The following is a 24,299-nucleotide window of genomic DNA, read 5'->3' as shown; positions in this document are numbered from 1 at the left end:
TTAATATTCACAGCTTGGAGAGCTGCTTAACGAGTTAGTAAAAATAAATAAAATAAATAAATTTGGCCTCTACTATTTCTCTTGCCAAATCAATAAACTGCTGATGCCAATAGCTAGCTCGTGTTTGCTAAGCACATCCCACTGGAGTAGAATGTCGGGGCCTGGTAGGTGGGGGCTTTGGTTTGTATTGTTTGCTGCTGTATCCATGGCTCCTAGATTTCTGCCTGGCATGAAATAGATACCCAGCATGTATTTTTGAACAAATGGATCCTAATTTAATCATCAAAATCATTCATTTTGATGTGGTTAGAACTGTTATCATTCTCATTTTATAAAGAGATCGATAATTGCATTTCCCGAGATCATACAGCTAAAACATGACACAGGTGGGCTTTGAACTCTTCCCCCCTGTGTACAAATTCCTGAAAATTTGCTATACAAGTTGAATTTAAAAGCTTTCATTAACAATAGAAGAAAACATAATTAAATCGTTAAAGCTCTAAAAACTTATCAAATTAGAATTGAGTTCAAAGAAAAATGTCAGCTGATTTAATCTGTAAAATGTTTAATTTTTGTGCGTGCAAGAAATGCTTGCATCCAGAGCTGGGGAGGTAACTGTCGCTCAGTGGCAGAGCACCTGCGTGAAGAGTCCAAGGCCCTAGGGAGGCCGCTGCTGCTCACTAGCTGAGCCCCGGCCTGGAGTGTGCAAGGCCTGGGTGTGACCCCAGCACCAGAAAACAAAACAGCTTGTAGCTACCAGCTGTGCTAGTAGTAAATAGGTCATGACATTTTTACTTATCGCCACTGGAAAGCATGGATTAAAAGATACCACTGGCAAAAGACAATTCCACATGCCTTTGTTTTTTATTCCCCAAAGAGGAAACTGTAACCAGTCCACAGACACCTGGGAACTTTTCATCCCCTTGTAAAAGTGAAATAACGCCTGTGGTTCAGCTGTCCGTTAAAAGATCCCATCAGATAATTCTGGTATTGCTCCTTATGTGCTTGAGAGTTTTACCTGTGTGTGTATACCCACAGAGACCAAAAGAGGGCAACGGATCCCCTGGTACTGGAGTTAGCCATTGTGAGGACTGGGTACTGCAAGCGGGTCCTTTGGAGGAGCAGCAAGCGCTCTTCATCTGTAGTCTCTTCCAATTTCTCACCTAAAGGGTTCAGAAAGGCACAATAACCTTAGCAAAGCACTGAAGACGAAACTTAATAATGAGATTCAGGGAAATTTATTTTCAAAAGGTACCTGTTGATGGAAATGAATACATGCCCCTCCCAGCAGGGTCAGCAGGGGAAGAAGAAGAGCCGTGGCTCCTACCCTGAAAGAAGCTATCACAGAAGAGTCCTGGGCGGTTGCCCCAAGGATGTATCTGAAGAAACAACGTAGCAGATGAGAGAGGAATCTTTTAAACCTTGGAATGGGTACAGTTGTTTTGCTGAAGCGGCCTGTGGTGGGCATGACAGTGGGTTTGCACTCAGGCCAAATGCGTGTATAACTGAATGCAATGTTGGAACCGAGTCCAGAAAAGGGCAGTGATTACTAACAAGCTAGAGACGGTCCATAAGATGTAGAAACCAAGCAGGTATGGAGGAGAAAGGGCGATTAAAGCACCGAGTTCCTCACCTTCCACATTTTGTCTCATTCCCCCCTTTGACAAATAGAGAAATGATGTTTTTAAAAATGGATTAGTTGAGAAGTATGCTTTTGAAATCGTTAAAAGTAACGGCTGTTAAAAAATCTAAACTAGGATATGTAATTTTCCAATTAGTGTGGAGGATCAAAGAAAAATTTTACTGTAGCAAAGACACAAAACAATAGAAAAAGGGAAGAGGAGTAAACAGCTATTAAAGAATAGAAGAAAATTACATATTATGGGGCTGGCTGGCTGGATACTTGCTGTTCAAGCCTGGCAATTAGAGTTTCATCTCAGAACCCACAGAAAGGCAGAAGAGTACCGACTCCACAGAGTTGACCTTTGTACTTGACACGTATGCTACGGCACGCGTGCCCACAGCAGCAGCATCATACAAATATATTTTGGCAAAATATAAAATTAGATTGCGTGTATCTGTTAGTGTTGCTCATTGGCAAGTAATGGAATTCTAACTCGGAGCAACTTGAACAAAAGCGGCGATTTTCTGATTGGCTTAGCAGAGGAGGGAAAGATAGGTAGAGACTAGGCTGGGGCTCAGTGAGACGGGGCTGGATGCCTCAGGAATGCCCAGCCCATCTCTCTCAGCCTACATGCTAAATTTATTTGATCCAATCCGCTGCTTTTTGTGCCCACTGCTGGAGCCAGGCACCTACCTTGGCTGATAGCCTGGATCATGGATAGCATGGAAGCACTCACAGAGAAAGGAAGGAGCAGAGGAAGGGTCACCATGTCCCATGAGCATGGGGGTGTTTGATGGTTTTCTTAGGAGAACTGAATTCTGCCACTCAAAGAAACAAGTACAAGACCAGCATGACTCACATAGCAAAAACAGACCAGCCATTTTTATAAATAAGAAGGCCAAAGGTAAAGAAAACACACCAGGTGTGTAATATTAATGTCCTGAGTAGAACACAGGAGAAAAGACTTAGGCTGGATCAAGAGGACATTTGATGTTGATGACAAGTACAGGCACAGTGTCACTGACAACAATGTTGATAAATAATACCGTGGTGTGACCAATGGTATCAAACTGGCTCAGACAAGGATAAGGGGGAGAGGGTAAATGGAGGGAGAAAAGAAGAGAGAGCAAGCAAGCTAAAAGTTCCAGAACCTGTTGTCTCTGGATTCCCACCCTGGCTCTTTTTGTAGCCATGTGACAACTTATTTAATATTTCCACATGCTAATTTCCTACTCCATAAATTGAGTCAGTAATAGCACTTACCTTGAACTCGTCATATGCGTGTGGGGGTAGGGGGTAGTGTATGACTTAATTCACAAAAATACCATAATATGGCATCTGCCCGCTGGTAAATGACCAGTCACATGTTCTATAAGTTATGGGAAGAAGGGGGAAAATTTCGGCTTCATGGGTAGTATTAACACAGTTTTCAGTTTATTAATGCGATGTGTCTGCCAAACAACAAAAACCTCCTTAAAATACAGTCTGGAAACAGAGCCTCCGTAACACACATTCTGAGAGCCTATGGACAAAGCTAACTTTCTTATGAGCATCCGTGAACACGGATGAAGCCAGCCATGGCTAGACCGGAATTCTTGGGATTCAGTCCAAAGAGGAAAGTTCAGAGTTCAGGGAGGTCTCTTGTGTGGGTCTCACCAGTCATCTTGAGGAGTCTCCTGTAACTGTTGGGGGCAAGAGCAAGAACAGGAGATGAACTAGGTACCTATCTTGGTCCTCCATCCCAGTGGTAGAAATGCCCTGGACAAGAGGTTAATTGGATGCAGGGGTGAGGAGGTCTTAGACAATGGGTTGTTGTGGGTCAAACTGCCAGAACTTGATAAATGGCATAGTGTTCATTGACGATCCGGAGCAATGGCGCTGCCAGAGACTTGGGGTAGGATAAGTTTGGCTGCAGGGGGCAGAAGTAGGGGGTTTTGCCTCTAATCTATTTGAGAACATGGAAATATTCATTCATTTATACTTTGATCCATTTTTTTATTGAAAAAGACTATAGTTTTTTTTTTTGGTTCTTATTTATTTTATTTTATTTTTCCATTCAAAAATTTACACTTCCTCCCCTCCTCACATTTCCCTCCTGTTCCCCCACTCATCCTCCTCCCTCCCCCTTCCTCCTTAAGAGAGGGCAGGGAACCCTGCTCTGTGGGAAGTCCAAGGCCCTTCACACCCTACATCCAGGCCTAGGGAGCTGTGCATCCAAATAGACTGGGGTCCCAAAAAGCCAGTACATGCGGTAGAAACAAATCCCAGTGCCTTTATCAATGGCTTCCCAGTCAGCCCCCATTGTCAGCCACATTCAGAGAGTCCGGTTTGATCACATGCTCGTTCAGTCCTGGGTCTAGCTGGATTTGGTGAGCTCCCTTTAGAACAGGCACACTGCCTCAGTGAGTGGATCAACCCCTCGCAGTCCTGACTCCCTTGCTCATCTTCTCTCTCCTTCTGCTCTTCAACTGGACTTTGGGAGCTCAGTCTGTTGCTCTGATGAGGGTCTCTGTCTCTGTCTCCATCTGTAGCTGGATGAAAATTCTAGGGTGATATTCCAGATAATCATCAGTGTGATAGTGGGGCAAGGACAGTTCAGGCACTCTCTCCTCTGCTGCCTGGGGACCTAGCTGGGGACATCCCCATGGACACCTGGGATTCCCTCTAGAGCCAAGTCTCTTGCCAACCCTAAAATGGCTCCCTTAATGTAGATTTCTTCTCTGCTCCTATATCCGCCCTTCCTCCATCTCCACCCTCCCACTCCCCCAAGCTCTCCCCAGTCTTTTCCTTCTCCCTTCTCTCTCCCCCCTCTCGCCTTCCCCCACCCCACCCCCAAGTGGACTCTAGCCATAAACAAAAGACATTAAGCCTATAGTTCACAAGCCTAGAGAAGTCAAATAACAAGGTGAACCCAAAGAAAAACATAAATAGATCCTCCCGGAAACTGGAAGTGAGAAGATCCCTGGGAAAAAGACTAATTTTTCTTATTGTGCTTCAGCGACTGTACTGGAACGTGGTTTAGAACGCTATGCTGTGTTTAAACGGTGTCACGACTAAAGGAGTGCTGTTGGGGCATATGATGGGGACACCTAGCTACCCTCTGAGGGTGGCTGGGGCTGTCAGAGTTTCTATAGGAAGTAGACACTTGTGAAATAACACACAAATGCGATCGCTAGTAACAGTCCAACCTTCCCTTGGTTTCAGGGCCGCTATAGTGTATTCCACGCTCAAGCTTCTCCAGGATTCAAAGGTTTTTAAAAAGAGGATGCCGGAGGACTCAGTGGGTCCCACCTCTTCGGGCACTTCTGTACGTACGCACATAATATCCTTGCAGTGCACATCACAGCACACAGTGTGTCGTAGCTAAGGGCACAGCGGGAAGCTGATGAGCTATGGGGTGAAGCCAAATGGTGAAGGAGAAGTAACCGCAAGACCGGGGTCTGGGTCGAAGTCCCATTTATGTCCTTTATTGAGAGAGGCCCTTAAATTCTTTTCAAAAGTTTTGTGATCTCCTTTGTGAGCTGTTGAGGGTGGATGCAGTCATCACCAAGAGCTCACTTAAATGAGATGTGTGGTTGTGGTGAGTCCTGATGTGGCCCCCACTAGCAGAGTGGGTTCCCAAGACCCACTCTTCCTTCCACCCTTGTGCATCACCTGGGTGTGGCAGCAAGGACACTCATCCTCTCTCCCACCTGGAGTTCCCCACTCTTAGCCGCCCCGGTACACGGGCTCTAACGTCTGCTGGGCAGCTGCTCACGAGCTGTGTCACTGGGCTGAGTGAGACTGTGTAATTTAACAACAGAAGATTGCTTAGGAGTCTGAATAAAAGTATGCATCACGCAGAAGCTTCTAATGAAATCACTCATACTCAGTGAACTAATAACCCAGAATAGATACCCAGTACTGTATTTACCATTTTTCATCCCTGAAATGGAGGTTTTTGATAACATAAAAACTACTGATAATATAATTAAAAACAACCCCCCAAAAAATCCCTTGTTGCAAAACTTTTATTAATTAAAATTTTTAGTCTATGTGTATAAGTGTTTCATTTGCATATTAAATGCAGCGTGTGTGTGCGTTGCGAACCAAGGGCGGATAAAGTCATTGGATTCTGCGGAAGTTATGGGTGATTGTGAACTGCCATGTAGCTGCTGGAAACCGAACCCTGGTCCTCTGCCAGAGCAGCCAGTGCTCTTAACCTTCGAGCCATCTCTGGTTACATGCAAAGTTGTTTTTGCGTAGCAGTATAGAGAAAAGACAGGTCAAAATGTGGTATAATATGTTAATAGAGAGTTATGGAATTTAGGGTGATTTTACTTGTTTCTTTTGCATGTATCTCATGTTTTCTAGAATGTTCAAGAGCAACTTCTTAATTTAAAATGTGATACTGTGAAATGCTTTTGGGTGCTCCTCTCAGTTCTTCCTTAACCTTAGACTGGAGTGCTGGCATTATCCGATGGGAAACTAACCCCGTTGTTTTAATGTTCTTTAGACCACAGAAAGTAAAGATGATAACGAGTTTTTAGACCCAATTTCTCTGAATTCCCGGGAATATTTCAACATCCACCTTTGGCTGAGGTGCCGCTTGATGCTCGTGACTGCGTTTGTTGAGCAGATTCGTGGTATCGGAATCATGAAAGGTATTCTCTTAGCCAGTGTCTTCAGTATGGTTCATTTGACGTGGGGGACAGGCTTGTGTGGGGATATGTCTATGAGAATGCTCACAGCCTTCTAGCTTGCACTCTTTACAGAATTTAGAATACAGGTTGTTAAACAAAAACAGTGACAATTCACGGTGCTCTGTGCCAGAGCAAACAGCCCATTTGTTACTGATTTAATTTTTCAAAAAATACAAGGAGATTGCAAAATACATTTGTGCGGCTCTTAGCATAGAGCTGATGAGCCACCCAAGTAGGGTTCCAATGCTGACCTGTCCCCTCCTTGCCAAGTCCCTCCCCCCACTTTGCTCAGTCTCTCCCATGACTCTTCTCTTTCCTCTCTGGAAGGCAGAGTTAACATACGTCCCTGCCTGGCTCATTGCCAGACTGATGGTGAGAGACGTCATAGTCTTAGATGAAGCCTGGCGACTGTAAACAGAGGCTCCCACAGTGACTGGTAGCTGTGTGCCTACCTATTTGCATGTCTCTGTCTGCCTTCCAGATGGAGTCATTTCATGTCATAACATTACTTTGATAGCACTGGACTAAGCTAAAGCACTTTCACCCAAATTAGAACACTTCCCTACTCCGTGTTCTATGGAAGCCCCTTTGTTTTCCAATTGAATGTCCTCTTATTCTTTGATCTTTGGGGACGCTATGCGCATGCCCTTCTTGCTTTCTCCTGCATCTCGATGATGCTGGCCCTTGTCTCCTTGTCTGCCTTAGAGAATGACATGGCAGACTGTCTGAGCCTCATCAATGAAGTGTGCACGGAGGCACAAAGTGCGGAGGACACGGAGTGCCTGGCTGAGTTCTTGATGCAAGCCGTGATCCTGGGTCTGCAGGAGAAACACTTAAAGGCAGACATCATCAGAAACCTTCAGGTAACGGAGACAGGGTAGCATACACACGTGTGTTTAGGGAACATCCCGGTTGGTCCAAAAGGAGGGGATCCTCAACCCTAATGAACGTGCACCTGGCATCATGGCCACAGCTCCGCAATGATCCGGAAAACACAAACAGAATCGTGTTCTCTCAATAGGAAATCATCCATTTGCTGGGAGGTTGTGAGTTCCTTTCTCCTCGATCTTGGCTGACTCTGGCAAGAAGCTTCGTTCTAATGGATGACTTAACCAAAGCTGAAAAATTCAAGCAAGGGGCTTCAAAAGAGGACAAATTAATTTTCTTGAATCAAGCACACAGCATCCTCATTGCCCAGGTGGGAATGCTTTCAGTGGCCATGAACTTGGGAATGTACTTTTCTGCCATTTTTTCTTCTCCCTCACTGTGACACTAAGGCTACTGTTTCTCTCTTAGATGCTAAATTTTGGAGAGACAATTGAATTCCCTCTCTCAGAAGCTGACTATGCAAATCCACTGCAGCCTTTGAAAAATATCTACCTTCCTCACGTCATGTTACTGGCCAAAATAAAACTGAGAATTGGTAAGAACATTTAAACAGCTACCTTCCCGGAGTATCATAGGCATTGTTTGTTTTGTTTTGTTTTGTTGCCGGTGCTGTTTTGAGAGAGAGTCTCTCAGTGTAAGAGCCCTAGCTGTCCCAGAAGTAGCTCTTGTAGACCAGGCTGGCCTCGAACTCACAGAGATCCGCCTGCCTCTGCCTCGCGATTACTGGGATTAAAGGCATGCACCACCATTGCCCTGCTTCTGTAGGTGTTTAAATTGACTTTTCAAGTAGCGTATCATAACTTGAAGGGTCAGTCTGATGAATGCCCGGGCTCTGCATGCTTAAATAGGTTTGGATCACTTACCACGTGCTAGATTCTGTGGTACAAGAATGATCTTCATGTACAGATCAAGTGTGAGGTTGACTGCAGTAGTCATAATATGTGAAACGTTCTGCTGTGGACTGTTGCATTTTATTCAGTTAGCCAGTTTCTGTAACAAGATTCTTTCCACTGTCTACTTTATTGAAAAAAAATCATGGACACCCAGAGTGTGGGTGCATTCATAAATAATATACTACTTTTTTGTTGTTGTTGTTCTCTAAACCACAACTAGTTATTTTACACTCATGTCAAACTGAGGAAGGTTTTTGGAGGCGTATAAAATAGTATATTATGTCTTCTGGTTGTCCCTGATGCCGCTAAGTGCCTGTATGTCTAAAAACAATGCCCATGAAAAAGCATTATCTTAATTGTGCAGATGATAATGGCATGCTTTGTCCCGAAGCCTAGTAACCTGCATCATTTTACGCAACAAATCTGTGTCCTGTAAATGTGGGAATTGCCAAAGTCTTTGTGTTCTTGAGAATCAAGGTGTCTTGAAGAGGTAGTTTCCACGTCTCACCACGATGCATGCCAAGTAAGCAGCGGCCCTTCTGCTAAGACCTCCTTGAACACCAGGTGCCGTGGTTGTTTTAGGCAGTGTAAAGAAAGGTGTACAGGTCTGCTGTGCTCTACCAGCTAGCCCCTTTGGGAAACCTCTCTAATCAGCCCAGGTACAGAGCCAGTTGTCCTGTCCTGACGCTGGTAGCAGCTCTCTGTTGTAATCAGCACCTTCTAGGACCCTTCTGCCTTCTCTACCAGAAGCTGCTCACCAAGAGAATCAATAGTAGGACTTGACTGGCAAAGGGAGGCCAGCAAGCATATACTTTCCCTAATCTTTTCCTTATCTCTTTCTCCTCCTTTGATCCCTTCTCAGTAGCATCACTGATGCATGAGTTTCAGTACATACATGCCTCTCCCTTGGAAATCTCCTATCTGATAGAGTTAGCACAACTAGCTGGCCTCTGAGACTCCTCGCAGCTCAGCCAGTGACCATACAGAAGTGATTTTCCCTATATTCTGAGCCTACAATTTATCTGTATTATTAGGACATTTGAGTTCTGTGTGAGCTCAAAGCACAGCATGTGCAAAAATCAAATCTGCTCTCGGCTTTTCTGACTCACTAATCTTGAAGATCTGTCACCACTCAATGACAATACTGTTGCTTCTTGGTAGACGCATTTGAAGCTGAACAGCTTGCTTTCTGCTATATTATATTAAATACAGCCTTTAAAAACAAAACCACAAGCCGCTTTTCTGTCAAAACAAAGTCAGTTCCACAACAGTTTTTTTTTTTTTTTCGAGTTGGTGTTTTCTGGGAGAAGGAACATTTCAATATTATGAAGCCCAAAAGCTCCCACAGCTAGCTTCTCAACAGTTTCTCTTTATAGTCTAGATTGCATTGCACATTTGGCTACTTCCTCTTTTTATTCTTTGTGATAGCCTCTGACAGGAAATAGCATGCTTTAAGGTTACATTTATGAAACAGAAGTGGGTGAAATTGTCACCCACTGACCTACAAGACAACCATGTTGTCTGGGTAGTTTCCTGGGACCTTTCCAAGATCTGGACGGACCAGATCTCTCTTCTGCTCCCATAGTGCCCTGCAGTTTTTCTTCCTGCAACCAGCCTCATGATATTTGAACTACTTGCCTTGCTGTTTCTATTCTTGGTTAATCGACAGCTCCACGACCTCACTATTAGGGTACTGTGTTGTAGCTTAGGATGTGGGCCATGGGGCCAGGGTGCTTTAGGTTCAAATCATGATCATGTGACCTTGGGTGTAATGTTGCCCTCTCAGAGCTGTGAATCACAGTGCAGTTCATGTGGGGTTCATGAGATGGTACTTGGCAAGTGGGAACCACTTAACAGTCCTATCTCTTTTCTTCTCATTTATATCTAGTACTCAAACATATAGGAAATATTTTTTGATAAATGTCAGTCTTTGATGCCATATAGAATGGTGTTTCTTCCATTCAGTAATCCTTCCATGCGGTCATTAAAGATGAGCGCTCCCACAGAGTGTGGCATGTAGCCCTTGCCTGTAAGGAGCTTTCTTACACAGTTATGATGACAGATTACGTAATGAGTAACCAGTGCTTGTAATAGAAAAAAACTATTGCCTATTAATATAAGCAAGTTTATTAATACCGAATAATATACAACTTCCAGATGTTTCTCTGGTAAGGCCTCTTCTTAAAAACATGGAGCTGTCTCTGAGTCTTGCTGGCCTCTGGGACCCTGTTCCTCACACCGTGCTGCCATGTCCAGCCTTAATGAAAGAGGAGGTGCTTAGTCTTACTGCAACTTGATATGCCGTGTTCTGTTGATACTCATGGGAGGCCTGCCCTTTTCTGAATAGAAAGGAAGGAGTAGATGGGTAGGGGAGGCACAAAATAGAAGTGAGGGGGGAGGGACTGGGAGCAGAGGAGGGAGAGGAAACTTGGATCCGGATGTAAAATAATAAATAAATATTAAAATTACTTTGGGAACAAACAAGAGATATGGAGGTTGTTCTAGAAGCACTATGAAAAGTTGAGAACTTTTGGAGACTTTTGTTGTTTTAAAAAGAAGACAGCACATTGGAGATTGCTCAGAGATCAGTTTACTGTTTTAGCTCCCTGACGAATTGGACATGTGGCTCTCTAAAGCATTCTTGCTCCCCGGAACTATGACAACCCACAGCATTACGGCTAGATTAGTCCCTTGTCTTAGTGGCTTGCTCCAAACTCTGAAGGCTTCACTGTTTTGCCCCCACCCAACTATTTTGCTTTTAGGACACACGTTGTCGAAGCAGGTGTATTCCAGCAGCAAAAAGAAGGACGTCACAAGGTGGTTGCCTGCCCTTCACCTCTTTGAGATGGCCTTGAAGCTCTGCAAGGGGACAGCTGCCGAGGAGCATGAGGTGGAAGCTGAAATCCTGTTTCAGAAAGGTGGGTGGAGTGGAGCCATGGCATTATATAATAATCAACTTCCTGTTTGTAAAAACAAGAGCTTTACAAGACACCAGTACTCTCTCTAAGTCTCTGCGTCTGAGGAAAGCCTCTCATTAAGTTATAACTAGAAAGAAAAAGTTACTACTAATTGATATCCTCGAATAAAGCTTAATGTTTGGTTCAAGAAAATGTTAACTTCAGCCACTTGGCCGCACATCATGTGGCTGGAGAAACGACTCAGCAGTTTTCCCACTGCTAAGTGTGTAAAGTTCCTCTAGAGGACCTGGGTCAAGTTCCCAGCACCCACGGTAGAGGAGTCAGCACCCACAACCCCAGCTCCATGGGATCCAGCGAAGTCTTCTGGCCTCTGTGGGTGCCTTCTCTCATGCTCACATATAACCACACAGGCATACATACACATAATTTAAAAATTAAAAATTAGGCCTAGAGAGATCACTCAGCAGTTGAGATCACTGACTTCTCCGCCAGAGGACCTAGGTTCGATTCCCAGCATAAATGCAGCTGCAACTTCAATTTCAGGGGATCCATTCCTTCCTTTGGCCTTCTCAGGTACTAGCCATACACATGATACACAGACATAATGTGCAGGAAAACTCATCTGTACACATAAAAAAAGATATTAAAAACAGAAATAAATCTTTAAAAAAATACATACTTGTTAAATAATAATTAATAAGAGAAATTGAACTTACTAATTAAATAATTCAATGAGAATAATAAATTGGCGTTTTATATTATTTCATTACCTAGTTAGACATTTTGGTTAATTTCTCTAAGTAAGGTATAGCATAAATTAAAATTTAATAACTATAGAATACCTGCTTTAGAATTTAAAGACAGTGCATTCATGGGAGTTCACCGTGGCCATTTTTACCACAGGAAAACCAAAGCATAACAGTTGTTGTCTTTTACTGATCTATACACACCACATGAGAATTAGCATCTCACACACCAGCAGCTGTTAAATGAGCATGCCCCGAGGGGAGCTCTGTGCCCCCCCCTTCCCTCCTGCTATGCAAAAGCAGTGGCTCTTGCTCATAGTGACGATAGGACTTTGCTTTCCTGGCATTTCTACTGCAGGACAGCTCTCTCAGTTCTTGTGCCGGAAGGATGGAATCCACCATGGTTGCCATGGTTGCTGGGAGCCAAAGGGTGGGTAGGCACTAGCATCATTTCTAAGTATTTTCAAGCATTTGCTGTTTTGTTTTTTAAGGATTTATTTTTTATTAAGTTCATTATTTTTTGTTTGTTTGTTTTTTGGCTTTTTGAGACAGGGTATTATGTAGCCATGGCTGCCCTGGAACTCACTCTGTAGATCAGGCTGGCCTACTCAGGGATTCATTTGCCTCTGTCTCCCTAAATGCTGGGATTAAAGGCGTGTGCTACCACCTCCTGACTTTTGTTAAGTTTATTTTTAAAACTTAGAAGCTTGGCTGGAGAGATGGCTTACCACAAAAGGCTAGGCTTATACCAGTATAAATATATAACTTAAAAAGTTTGATAAAAATTATATATATTTCAGTACAGTGTAATGCTTTCATATATATATTGAGGTGATTAAACCTAGCTAATTCAACTCAAACAAAAAAATCATTTTATTTTGTGGCATGAATGTTTAAGAATCTAATTCCTTAGTACTTTTAAAGTATATAATACACTAATTGTAATCACTAGGCTGTACAGTAGATCCCAGAACACATTCATCCTGACTAAACTATTACCAGCACCTCTGTTTCCCATACTTCAGCAACTGACACTCCACTTTAGACCTCATGAATGGAGTTTTTTCAGATTTATGAATTGATGTAAGTAACATCATGCAGTGTTTACCTTCCTGTGCTTAGCTTCTTTTGCTTAACATAGTGTCCCATGTTCATATGTGCAAATGACAACATTTCTTTCATTTTATGCTAGATAATATTCTTTGTGTATGTGTGTATGTACCCCATTGAAAAAATCCATTTGACCGCAAAGAGCACTCAGACTTATTCTGTCTTTGTAGTCATGAATATTGCTGCAATGAAAATAAGGATACAGCTGAGCTTTTATAATACATATATATTATAAAATATATAATTGTAATTAAAAAATATATTATATATATATAAATAGACAAGAGATAGAGAGAAAGGGATGTTAGAGGAGAGGAATCACAAAGTAAAGGGACAGAGGAAAGGAAGCTGTAATGCCAGTGGTGTTGGGAAGCAAAGGTGTCTTTATGGAAAGCATTTCAGACATTCCTGGGGAAGGAAGCGGTAATTCTTTCATACTTAGCTTATCTTCCATCAAGGAGTGATGGACAGACAAGTGGAGGATAGCAGTCCAGCTTCCAGGGTTTGTAGAATGAAGTATTTGCTCTTCTGTCATAAATTACAAAAAAGGGGGAAAACATCCTCATGCATGTTATTTCTTCTTGCAGGCAGAATAGAGCGTCAAATCCTGATGGAAGAGAAATCTCCAATTTCTCAAGTAGAGAGTTTTTTCGAAGCTATTCAAATAAGCCTGAGAAATGATCAGAACTCAGGGTAATGGAGACCATTTAATTCTTGTAGAACTTTTCCTGTCTGGTCTGAGCTCTGTGTAGTAGGGCACGCAAGATTCAAGAAAGGGATGAGGGGTTGGGGATGTAGCTCAATGGTAGAGCGATTGCCTAGCAAGTGCGAGGCCGTGGGTTCGGTCCTCAGCTTTGGGGAAAAAAAAAAGACAAAATACCAAAGAAAGGGGTAAATGAGAGACCTGGTCACAGCAGGGTTCATGCACTGGGCTAACCCAGACAGCAGGTTTACCTACCTGCTTCTCAAGCTTGTTGCTTCTGGCTCTGACCTAAGGCGGCCTTTACAGGAAAGTGGGGGGATGCCTCCCATCTGTCATAGTGACATTCTAGGCTGCCAGCTGGTTCTTACCTAGACCCAGGTCTCCCGTCGATATCAAGACTATGGGGTATTCCTCTGCACTATCAGCTTACAACTAGAAGAACCTACCATGAATGTTAAAGAGTTTAGAAGGATTTATTTACATGGTCTCTGTAGCCATCCATACTAATAGCCTACTTAAGTCAGTTAAAAAATGACCACAATATTGATGGGAAGCCACTATTGTTAGGCCAGGACTGAAAGAGACTTCAATTGATGTCTTTAATAGAATATATCTAGATCTGAGCATTACTGTCTTCTGAGGTGGTCTCTGTCTATTTCCATTTTAATTAGTTGTAGGAGAGTAGACAGACACCTGGTGTTCACGATGGCTTCTTTTACTATGACTTCTTTAGTGACTGCTTCACTGGAATGTTCCAGAAAGGTCTTGCTAAACTTTGCAGCGGTCATAGCCCAGGATGTCGCCAGCATAGCCCAGGTAGAATGCTGAGTTTTCTCAAGAGCTTCTCCTTTCTGAGGAAGATCTTACTAGCTGCAGCCTCAGGATGCATAGGTTAAGAGAGGAACACTTGTCTGTCCTTCCTGTTCACTCTCCCTGACCCTGTTGGCGAAAAGTACGAGATCGTCCAAGAGACCACTGAGGCTAAGTGTAATGTCCTTTCATTTTAGGTTGATCAAAGACTCCTACCTAGAAATTGCCCTGGTGTATTTCTATCTGAAGAAGCCGAGGAAGAGAGTGTCAGCGACCCCATCAACACTCAAGGTAACAGCTGCATTCAGAGGAATTGGAAACCTTTGATCATTTGCAGTGATTCTGCCCTGTGGAAATAATGAGGCATTTTCCTAGATGACTTGGAGACATCAACTCATTACTTTATAGTCATGTGTATCACCATTAATAAAAACCCAGAAACAGAAATTGGGATTCAACCCAAAGGTCAGAAAAGCAAAACAGTCAGCTACTGGCTCTTACCTCTGCCTCAGTCCAAAATGGCGATCCTGTCTCCAGGAATCTCAGAATGAGACTGAGCCTGTGAGCTGTCTCCTCTTGTTTTATAATCCTCTCTAGGGCAGGGATTAAAAGTGTGCACCACTTTCTATGGCAAACTAGCGTGGCTACTAGGATTAAAGGTGTGTGTCCCCACTGCCTGGTCTGTAAGGCTGGCCAGTGTGGCTGTTTTACTCTCTGAACGTCAGGCAAGTTTTGTTTGTTCAAATACAAATGAAATAGCCCTACAGTCACATTTGTAGTCACCTCTTGGGAGCCTTTTGGTAGAACTCTGGAAATTGATTCCATGTTGGTGCTTCTGCTTGTCAAAATGCTGGCTGTGTAAACACACAAAGGCAATGGTCAGGCATGCTCCGGAGAATATAGGAATGGACACGGTGATGTTGAAGCTAATATGTCCTGTCGGGTTCATTCACATCTCACGGATGTACCGAGCATCGGCTGTGATAGAGGCGATCTTCTAGAAGGTGCTGAGTCAGTGCTGAGACAAGCGTGTGGAGGGAGACAGGCCGTATGGCCGCAGACATGGAAAATCAGAAGGGAGTGAGGGAGAAAGAGGGGCTGAGCAGGGCTCTTGGTAGTAAAACTCACGAGGAGATTATTTGGTTTGCTGGGGTGGCTCATAAAGGTGGCACTTTGGTGTGATGTCATGATGGCAGGCGTCGGATAAGGTGGGAGCTGTGTAGACTCCCAGGAGGATTCAGTACCCACAGCAGTGCCTGGGACCTAAGGTGCAGACACATCTCCCCAAGCCTTGCTGAAGGCAGATAATGACTATCACTTAGGAAGGGGGCTTGGGGTTTGGGGTTCCCAGCAGCCTCCCAGGTCTGGATGATTGTGCATAGGTGCGCTGCAGTACCAAAGACTCTGACCGAGGAAGATTTTGAGGAAAGAAGTAAGCCAGGTTGCTTTGAATGACATGATTATTGTTGGGTTGTGGTAAACGTTCATATTTTCTCACCAAATGATCATTGACTCTGCAGGGTCTTTTCAGAAAATAGTGGGATCCAATCTCTTAATTTTTTTTAGCACTTTTTATTGATTCTTTGTGGATTTCACATCATGTATCTCGATTCCACTCATCTCCTCCTCCCTTTGAACCCATCTCCTGACCTTGAAACCACCCCAAGTTTTTTTTTAATTTTTATTTATTTGTTTGTTTTGAGATAAGGTCTCTCCATGTAGCCCTGGGTGTCCTGTACTTCTTTTTGTAGACCAGGCTGGCCTCGAACTCACAGAACTCCACCTGCCTCTGCCTTGCAAATGCTGGGATTGAAGGCACACACCACTGCAACTGTTCCAAATCTCTAATTTTTGAGATGTCATAAACATGACTTAAAACTTTAGACAAATATAATTAGTCAATCAAATTGTTTATATGCTAGCTGCATTAGGTGGGTATCACCATTTAAAAAATAAAAATGATGATAAGCCAGGAAAGGTTGCTCTGGGGGTATGATAAAAATGCTTATTACCAGTTAGAGAAAAGCGTGAGTGTGGTTTCTATAGAGAATAGTGCTGGCGTGAATCTCATTACTTTCTCGGCCTGTCCGGGAGATGTGATTGTAATTATGAATGTGAAATAGGGTTTTCAGGAAAAAGTGCTATAATTCCATGAAATCTGTATATCATGACATAGCAAATACTTTAACAAAATATAAACTTACTAGAGTCATAGAAAGTAGCCCAAAATGAATAAAAACACCCATCCAGGTATATTTACACTCTTGAAATACAGTATTTGACATTTGTCTTAGTTGGAATAACACAAAAGCCCTTAAAAATCAGCAGGAACTGGGCCACTGAGCAGGGTCAGTCAGCCAAGGCTCTTGCCACCAAGCCGGACTCCCATGATGCTCCTGGTAGGAGAGGACTTATTAGAGCAAGTAGTCCTGTGACCTCCTTACATGTGTCCCCAAAATAAGCCAATAAAATGTGATGCAAAATAAGCAATAGTATCGTTTCACTCTATGGTGTGGAAACAGGACAGGCTTGGCCTTGGATCTCAACCTGATGTCTCAGAGTGACTTCCGAAGCCTCGCTTCCCCACCTCTGATATAGAGATGGCTATTCATATTTTTTAGTGTGGCTAGGAGCACAAAGTATTGAGCGTGATATATTAGGTACCATTAGCTTCACATAACTTTCAACACAACCTCTGTATTCTTCATTGAGTATTTTATATGTAGTAGATTACCCAATAATTATTAGTTAAGTCTAATGAACTATTTGGAGCATTCATTCATTAATTCATTCACTCGCATGAGGCATGCCATCCATTTTCCCTACAGAGTCCAGAGTCTAGCAAGGGAAAGACACCATAGAATGGCACCTTGATAAGGACTGCAAACACAGTATGCCAATGTGGAGATGCCGGACAAACTGTTTCTCTTTTGTGGGCATGCTATAGAAGATTCACAGATGAGAAAGTTTAGAAGAGGGAAGGGGATTTCCCCAGCAGTTAAATGAGGCATATTTAATATTTAGTAGTTCAAAGAGAAAAAGATCAGTTGCAACAGCTTTTTCATCTCTACAAATTCTAAACACAGGTCTCCTACTGGATGTACGATTTGCAAATATTCCCCTCCCCCCAGCTGGTGGCTTGTGGTGTTTAGAGACACAGAAGATTTGAATTGTTATGAAGTTCCAGGATGAGCTCGCCCTTTTTCAGTAATCGTGTTGGAGTGGCATGCGAAGATCTTTAGAACCCATTGATCTTCAAGCCCACCTTTACGAAGGTTTCGCTCTCTGTCGCTGTAGCTCTGAGTAAGGGCGCGGGTTTCAGAGCACATGCCCTCCAACGCCACGATTCATCTTTGGAATTCTTTTGTACTTGCAAACCTTCACATCTTTACACACATCTTCCAGTCTGCCTCCCAATTTGCGAAATGAAAATGGGATTGGATCTTTTGAGGAATTCTGTTGAGGCTACAGTACAATCTGGGGACAGCTTGTCTTAACAATATTACATTATATTATAGGAATGTAATTGATTTGCACATATTGTTGAGTTTTATATCCCATGGCCTCACTGACTGTGTTTGTTGATTTTAATAGTGTGCATGTGTATGTATGCACATATGTATATGTGTGTGCAGATGTGTGTGTGTCCTGGGATTTCCTGTCTATAGGATCACATCTTTTACAAGTAAATATGTTTTTTTAATGTTTCTATTTCCAGTCATTCCCAGGCTTCTCTTTGTCTTCTCTGGTCTGATCACACGGACTGTGCAATGTTGATATCCCCCCCCCCCCATCTAAAACAGAAAACCCTCAATGTTCTTTCTCCAGCCCATTTTTTTAAAAATCTATTTTGAACCCAAGTCCAACCTCCTCAGGAATGTTTTCTTCTCCATTAAAAGTAGCTACTTTCTCCAGTGTTTGCATTGCTAATTGTTTTCACCTTACTCTGGATTCTTCCATTCATGGCTGTCAGTCTTTCTTCCAGATTTGTAGTAAGCAAACTGCTCAGGCTTAGTAGGGTAGTCATTGCTATGCTAGAGCCCACATGGTTCCTAGTAGGGTCTTATCTTGGACAAGATGTACAGTTCAGATGCCCACGGGGAAGTCTCTCCTGGTGTCCTTTTCTTTGAACCTGTCATTTGTGTAGGCTGGCACATCAGATCGTTGTACCCCATGACTTCAGCATCCTTAGTATCCAGGACCTCACTCCTTCCCTATGAGTCTTGCAGCCAGAGATAAATCATTGGCACGCTTCATGTCGCTGCATTTAATTCTCTAGTTTTCTTGCAGATTAAAGAAATAATCAAAAAATTAGAACTTAGGGATCTAATTACTTAATTTTTGTTCGTTTGTTTTTAGAGACAGGACTTCTCTATGTAGCCCTGGCTGTCCTAGAACTCACTCTTTAGACCAGGCTGGCATTGAACTCAAGAGATCCACTTGCCTCTACCTCCATAGGGATTAAAGGCCTTTGCCACCATACGTGGTCTAATTACTTAAAATTTTTAAAATGAACTTAAAATTTATTTACTTCAGTTATCATTAAAAGTATTAGTTACTGCATTTGCTATATTTATTTTTGTAGCATTAAATTTCTTGGGTCTAAGAACTGAATGTATGTATTTGTATATGTAAAAACTGTCCCTTGTGGTTTCCTTTCTACTGTCCCACTGAGTTATGAAATCCCTTTAGCATTTTTCATAATAGTAACCTAATATCCAATCACGGAGTCATTCAGGAGATGGAGACAGGGACTCTTGAGTTTAGGGCCTGCAGGACTTTGAGACCCATGTCAAAACAACAGAAAAACAGTACAAATTTAACTATTATCATTCCCGGTCTCTTTGTGCACAATATATTCAGTGTTAATAACCTCTACTAAAATGGAATTTGACATCAGTTAAAGAGATAATTTTATCAAAGTATTTCATAAATCATGTAAACTCACTATAGAAAAGTTAGGAAAAGGTAAATATTCTTAAGACTTGGTATAATATTTGCTTACATAGACAGTAATGTATACACATTTTAAAAAGTAGGATCATACTTGCAATTTTTAAATTTTACGCCTATAGTTTTCTTTTTGATATACTTTAAATATCTTCTCATGGCAGTAACATGCTGTCCTTCGTGATGGCTCTATATCATTCCATCAGCATGCCATCTGGAGAAGATGAGGTTTGCCATGAAACCCTGAGTCGTCGCTATCCTGAAATGCTCTCTATTTACTATTTTAGCCTTTTCCCAGAAGGCACAGTTCTATTAAAGAACCAATCGCAAGTCGATTTGAGTTGTACACCTCACTAGCCTGGATTGCAATCCGAGCTGCTGCGCAGGTTAGTGTGTTCATGTTGACTTTCCCATTGTCTGTGTCCCCCACTGTTGACTCTCCTGTTGTCTGTGTCCCCCACTGTTGACTCTCCCGTTGTCTGTGTCCCCCACTGTTGACTCTCCCGTTGTCTGTGTCCCCCACTGTTGACTCTCCCGTTGTCTGTGTCCCCCACTGTTGATTCTCCCCATTGTCTGTGTCCCCCACTGTTGACTCTCCCGTTGTCTGTGTCCCCCACTGTTGACTCTCCCGTTGTCTGTGTCCCCCACTGTTGACTCTCCTGTTGTCTGTGTCCCCCACTGTTGACTCTCCTGTTGTCTGTGTCCCCCACTGTTGACTCTCCTGTTGTCTGTGTCCCCCACTGTTGACTCTCCTGTTGTCTGTGTCCCCCACTGTTGACTCTCCTGTTGTCTGTGTCCCCCACTGTTGACTCTCCCTGTTGTCTGTGTCCCCCACTGTTGACTCTCCTGTTGTCTGTGTCCCCCACTGTTGACTCTCCCTGTTGTCTGTGTCCCCCATTGCTGATTCCCCCGTGCCCTCCATAGCAGCACAATGGATCTGCTTGAGAGAAAGAAGTTACATTTGGGGAGGGATCTCTATCTGCCATGCCATTTTGGAAACTTTACAGGTAGTCTCTACACATGTGTAGCACTTAGAATCTCTAGAAACCAGACACAACTGTTTCCGTTGTCCCTTAATGAAATATTAGCTATACATGTGTACCTGGCTGACATTTTGGCAAATGCATCTCACAGCTGGATGATGTAACTTATTTAAAGTGACTTATGAATTAATTAAATCATCAAAGCTAACCAGCTGGTTTGACTGTGCTGCATATTCCACATGTGAGCGAGGGATCACATGCTCATTTTTTCATGTGGTGATCTTTTTCTTCCAATGTATATCAAATATTATTTTATGAATTCATGTCTTCATGTTTATTGTTTATTGTCTCTGTCTATATTGTACTGTATTAGAACAGCAGACATTGGATAATTCATGTTCAGCATGGATCTACCAATTCACAGTTTTTGAAGCTGGTAGGTTCAAGACCAAGGGCCAGGACCTGGTCATGACCTTCTTGCTCTATCATTGCCTGGCAGAAGGTGGAAGGGCAGAAACAGATATGAAATGGGAGGACAGCTTCTCGTGTAAGAAGGAGCTTATTCTGTAACTGCTCTCTCACCCACGCCTCAGGGCTGAGCTCTCTTGACTTAATCGTCTACTGAAATGTTCCCCTTCCCCCTGGGGTCACTGTGGGGATCAAATGCTCAGCACACGTACTTAGAGGGACACAGTCAGACCGTAGCTTATGCTAACACAGAATAGATGAATTCTAATGTGTTCATTCTAGGTCAGTGAAGCTGTGCTGGCAACCAACCTCCTGATCGGAAAGAAGAATGTCAGGACCGACAAAGTCAACCACATGGCGTTGCCAAACATTCCAGAGTTTGCCATCGTGGATCTTTTCTCTTCGTATACAGATTATTTACTCGGTATGTTTGGATGGCTACAGAGTGTTCTCTGTATAACATGCAACCAACTCCAAGACTTCATTGTTGTGGTTTGTTGACCCTTTTGCTTTGAGGAGATGATGGTTTGTGGAGTCTCCAGGATCCCAGGACCAGTTGCCAAAATAAGGTATGCTCAGTTCTCTACCTGAGCATACATGTTACTCAGCTGGCTGCTGCATGTCAGGGCCATGGGAATGGCATGACCTTATGTTGTTTGTCTTAACATATATGTATGTCAGAAGTAACCTTTTGTTTGAGGGAGTTTCTGTGATCCTCTAGCCCAAAACATTCACCGACTTATACTTTCCAAGGACTCTCTAGTCTTCATTAGTATTTCACATTTGTGTGTCTGTTTGAGTGTGTGCATTTAAGTGTGTCATCCATTAAGAGCAGGATCTGCACTATTTTATCTACAAGAGAGCACACCATCACTTGCACACTCCAGGCATTCAATCTATGAAATGAACTAATGAACGCCAGGTGAATAGAGTTTAAGACTGACTTGACTACCGTCTTTATGACTTTTGATTTGTCTGTGGTCAATGCAACAGGAATGTACTTACCATTCATTTTTGAGTTTGTTCATCTGCTTGTCCAAAATGTTTAGTGAATGTGTTTCATATACTAAGCCCTGAAACAGGTGCCAACCGAGGAATGAGGGGGCGCTGAATGTTTCAGTGAGACTGATGTCTCTGTGTTGTTGGTTTGTTTGGTTTTTGGTGTGAATGAAAGTCCCTTAAATCCAACCAGGTGGCAGTGGCCCCCCTCACAGCCCTGGGGACCAGCCTTCTCTGCTGATGGGTCACCCTTCAGAGATGCTCTCGCCTCTCACGTCATTGTCCTTCAAGATCCTTGTAGATGATTCAGTGACCAAGACTTTCTGGCATAACAGTGTTTTTCTGGAGGTCACATGTTGATTTGAGAGCTTTCTTATACTGAAACTTTATTCTTAAACCTTTATTGATCTCATGCCCAGTTGAAGTTTGCTATCTCGGGCTTCTGGGTCATTGCCCACACCTGTGTCTGGGCTCTCCTGTCTTCTTGGCATAAGATGCGTTCACTAGAGACAATGCCTCTGGCCCTGCCAGAGAAGTTTAACAACATGAAACTGGTCATATTTCTCATGCTTTCAGAGATGAGATCTTCTGAGATCTTCTTCTATCAGATTAATTTTGGGTGATGGGTCTACTTTATTCTACTCCTTTCTGTGTGGTCTTCACTTTTAGGGAGAACATATTAGGCTCATCTAAGATGGCCCGAGCATCCCTCAGGGACTCACAGCTAAGAGCATCTTTATTCTTCTCCTGTGCTCTGCCTCAGGCTGCAGATGGGGCTCGGACCTGCTCCGTGAGCATCTGCTATGTGCTCCAGCCTGCAGAGCTCGTGGCTGCCCACAGCCTCCTCTGCTTAGCAGATTACCGGGGCAAGAGCCAGAGGTCAGATCACACAGGCTTCCCGAAGGCCTCTCTTACCAACCTATCCTACTGCTCATAGCCATGCTCAGCGTGAACGGGGTAGGGACCTGTGCTCTGCCTGCAGATGGGGTGAGATGTCTGTGAATGTTCACTGGATAACCATCTACACTAACACACACCAAGGGTAATCAGTGTCTAGAGACTCCTGAGAAGAATCATGAGCGTCTGTACAGAAAGACAGGGAGAGTTGTTGCCATGGATGCACAACGGAGGACGGTATTCTCTCAACCAACCGATATCAGTTGGTCCAGTTGAGCCATTTTCATCTTCACTTAATTGGGATTTCGTTGTTGCTGTTCTGTGTGGACAGCTTTCCTAGCGCACATTCCGCTTTCTTTGGTTTCTGCTTTAGACCGTTAACACTTCTTTACTTTTTTAACCATGAAATTGCTCCGTTGTAAAGTTTAATCTGTTTTTCATTTTACCTTGCATACAGAATATTAATCTTGCCCTGCAGTCTTTTCCTGGCAGGCTGATAATTAATGCATGCTGATGACTTCGCTCATTTCTGTGTTTGGGTTGGAAGGAAGTTCTGAATTCCCACCTGATTTCCACAAATACACAGATGGCCATGAAGTTCATATTAAAATGACTTGCTAAAGGGAAAAATCTCTCAACAACAACAAATAAAACTTGTTTGATTTCCTCCTCATTAGCATAAATTAGCATCCAGAAGAGGAACCTCAGTAATCTAGCTTTAAACAATATTAGTATTCATCTACGCATGAGGGGGTGAGCGATAGTCATCATTTTATGCGCAGAGAGCAGTGCCCGATATTTCTTCCCCCCCACCTTCCTTCCCACTCCTTTGCGGTGCTATTGATGGAATCTGGAGTCTTAAGCTTGCTAAGTATCTGTCTCAGCACTGAGCTGCACCCCAAGTCCTGCACAGATGCTTATGTCTCTCAGAGAGGAGTCACAGAACAAACAGCAGGGAGGCAGGGCTTCCCTTCCATGAGCCTCTAACCATGGGCAGTTAGAAGAGGCATAGACATTGACATATACAAATCTGTCTTTTAGAAAGCCATACTCATGAAGCAGGGTTAATACACCAGAAGCTAACTGGATGTCTTTGTGGAAAGTTGGGAACAATCAGGATGGTGTAAGAGTTTGCTGGGAGCCTTTTTTTATCCTGGGAGCGGTGTATTATAGGAAGATGCAAACCAGTACCAGATGGAACGGGAATCAGATGCTTTTGACAAAGTAATTCAAGACCTGAGCTGTAATGACCTGTGGAAGCTGGGCTCCTGGGTCCCTTGACAGGATCCAAGAGTAATTATAGGTGTTCATAGGACATTGAAAAATCCCAGCAGAATGCTTGGTCCTATTGGTTGAATATTCTGTGCATTGTCTTGTAGACCCCACAGTGATGGTACTGGCGATGGGGAACCATGTTTAGATTCAGCCTGAGAACATTTCTTAGATGCTGACTTTGCGGTTATGTTTAAATATACACAATCTTCTAGCCTTGATATTAATTTGACAGGGATAAAACATATTAAATTCTCTAAGACACTTTAAATTAAAAATACCATTTTGGATTAGTGGTCCCACATTCAGCCTCTCACAGCTAAATACACATGAGACACAGAAAGCTATACATGCAG

The 24,299-nt window shown here is 43.1% G+C and overlaps 1 protein-coding gene across 1 annotated transcript in view; it reads left to right on the top strand.

The window, feature by feature from the left end:
• Cfap54 (cilia and flagella associated protein 54) overlaps positions 1 to 24,299 on the top strand; it is a 255,271-nt gene that overhangs the window by 173,105 nt on the left and 57,867 nt on the right. Inside the window, exons 52-61 of the mRNA XM_057757648.1 lie at positions 4,829 to 4,931; positions 6,120 to 6,267; positions 7,012 to 7,169; positions 7,328 to 7,504; positions 7,603 to 7,729; positions 10,850 to 11,005; positions 13,449 to 13,554; positions 14,572 to 14,665; positions 19,612 to 19,710; positions 21,058 to 21,199. Coding sequence (XP_057613631.1) covers positions 4,829 to 4,931; positions 6,120 to 6,267; positions 7,012 to 7,169; positions 7,328 to 7,504; positions 7,603 to 7,729; positions 10,850 to 11,005; positions 13,449 to 13,554; positions 14,572 to 14,665; positions 19,612 to 19,710; positions 21,058 to 21,199 — 1,310 coding nt within the window. The remainder of the gene's footprint in view (positions 1 to 4,828; positions 4,932 to 6,119; positions 6,268 to 7,011; positions 7,170 to 7,327; positions 7,505 to 7,602; positions 7,730 to 10,849; positions 11,006 to 13,448; positions 13,555 to 14,571; positions 14,666 to 19,611; positions 19,711 to 21,057; positions 21,200 to 24,299) is intronic.

The sequence above is a fragment of the Chionomys nivalis genome, chromosome 25 (genome assembly GCF_950005125.1).
Source record: "Chionomys nivalis chromosome 25, mChiNiv1.1, whole genome shotgun sequence".
Classification (NCBI taxonomy): domain Eukaryota; kingdom Metazoa; phylum Chordata; class Mammalia; order Rodentia; family Cricetidae; genus Chionomys; species Chionomys nivalis.
This window is presented reverse-complemented; position numbering and strand designations above follow the sequence as displayed.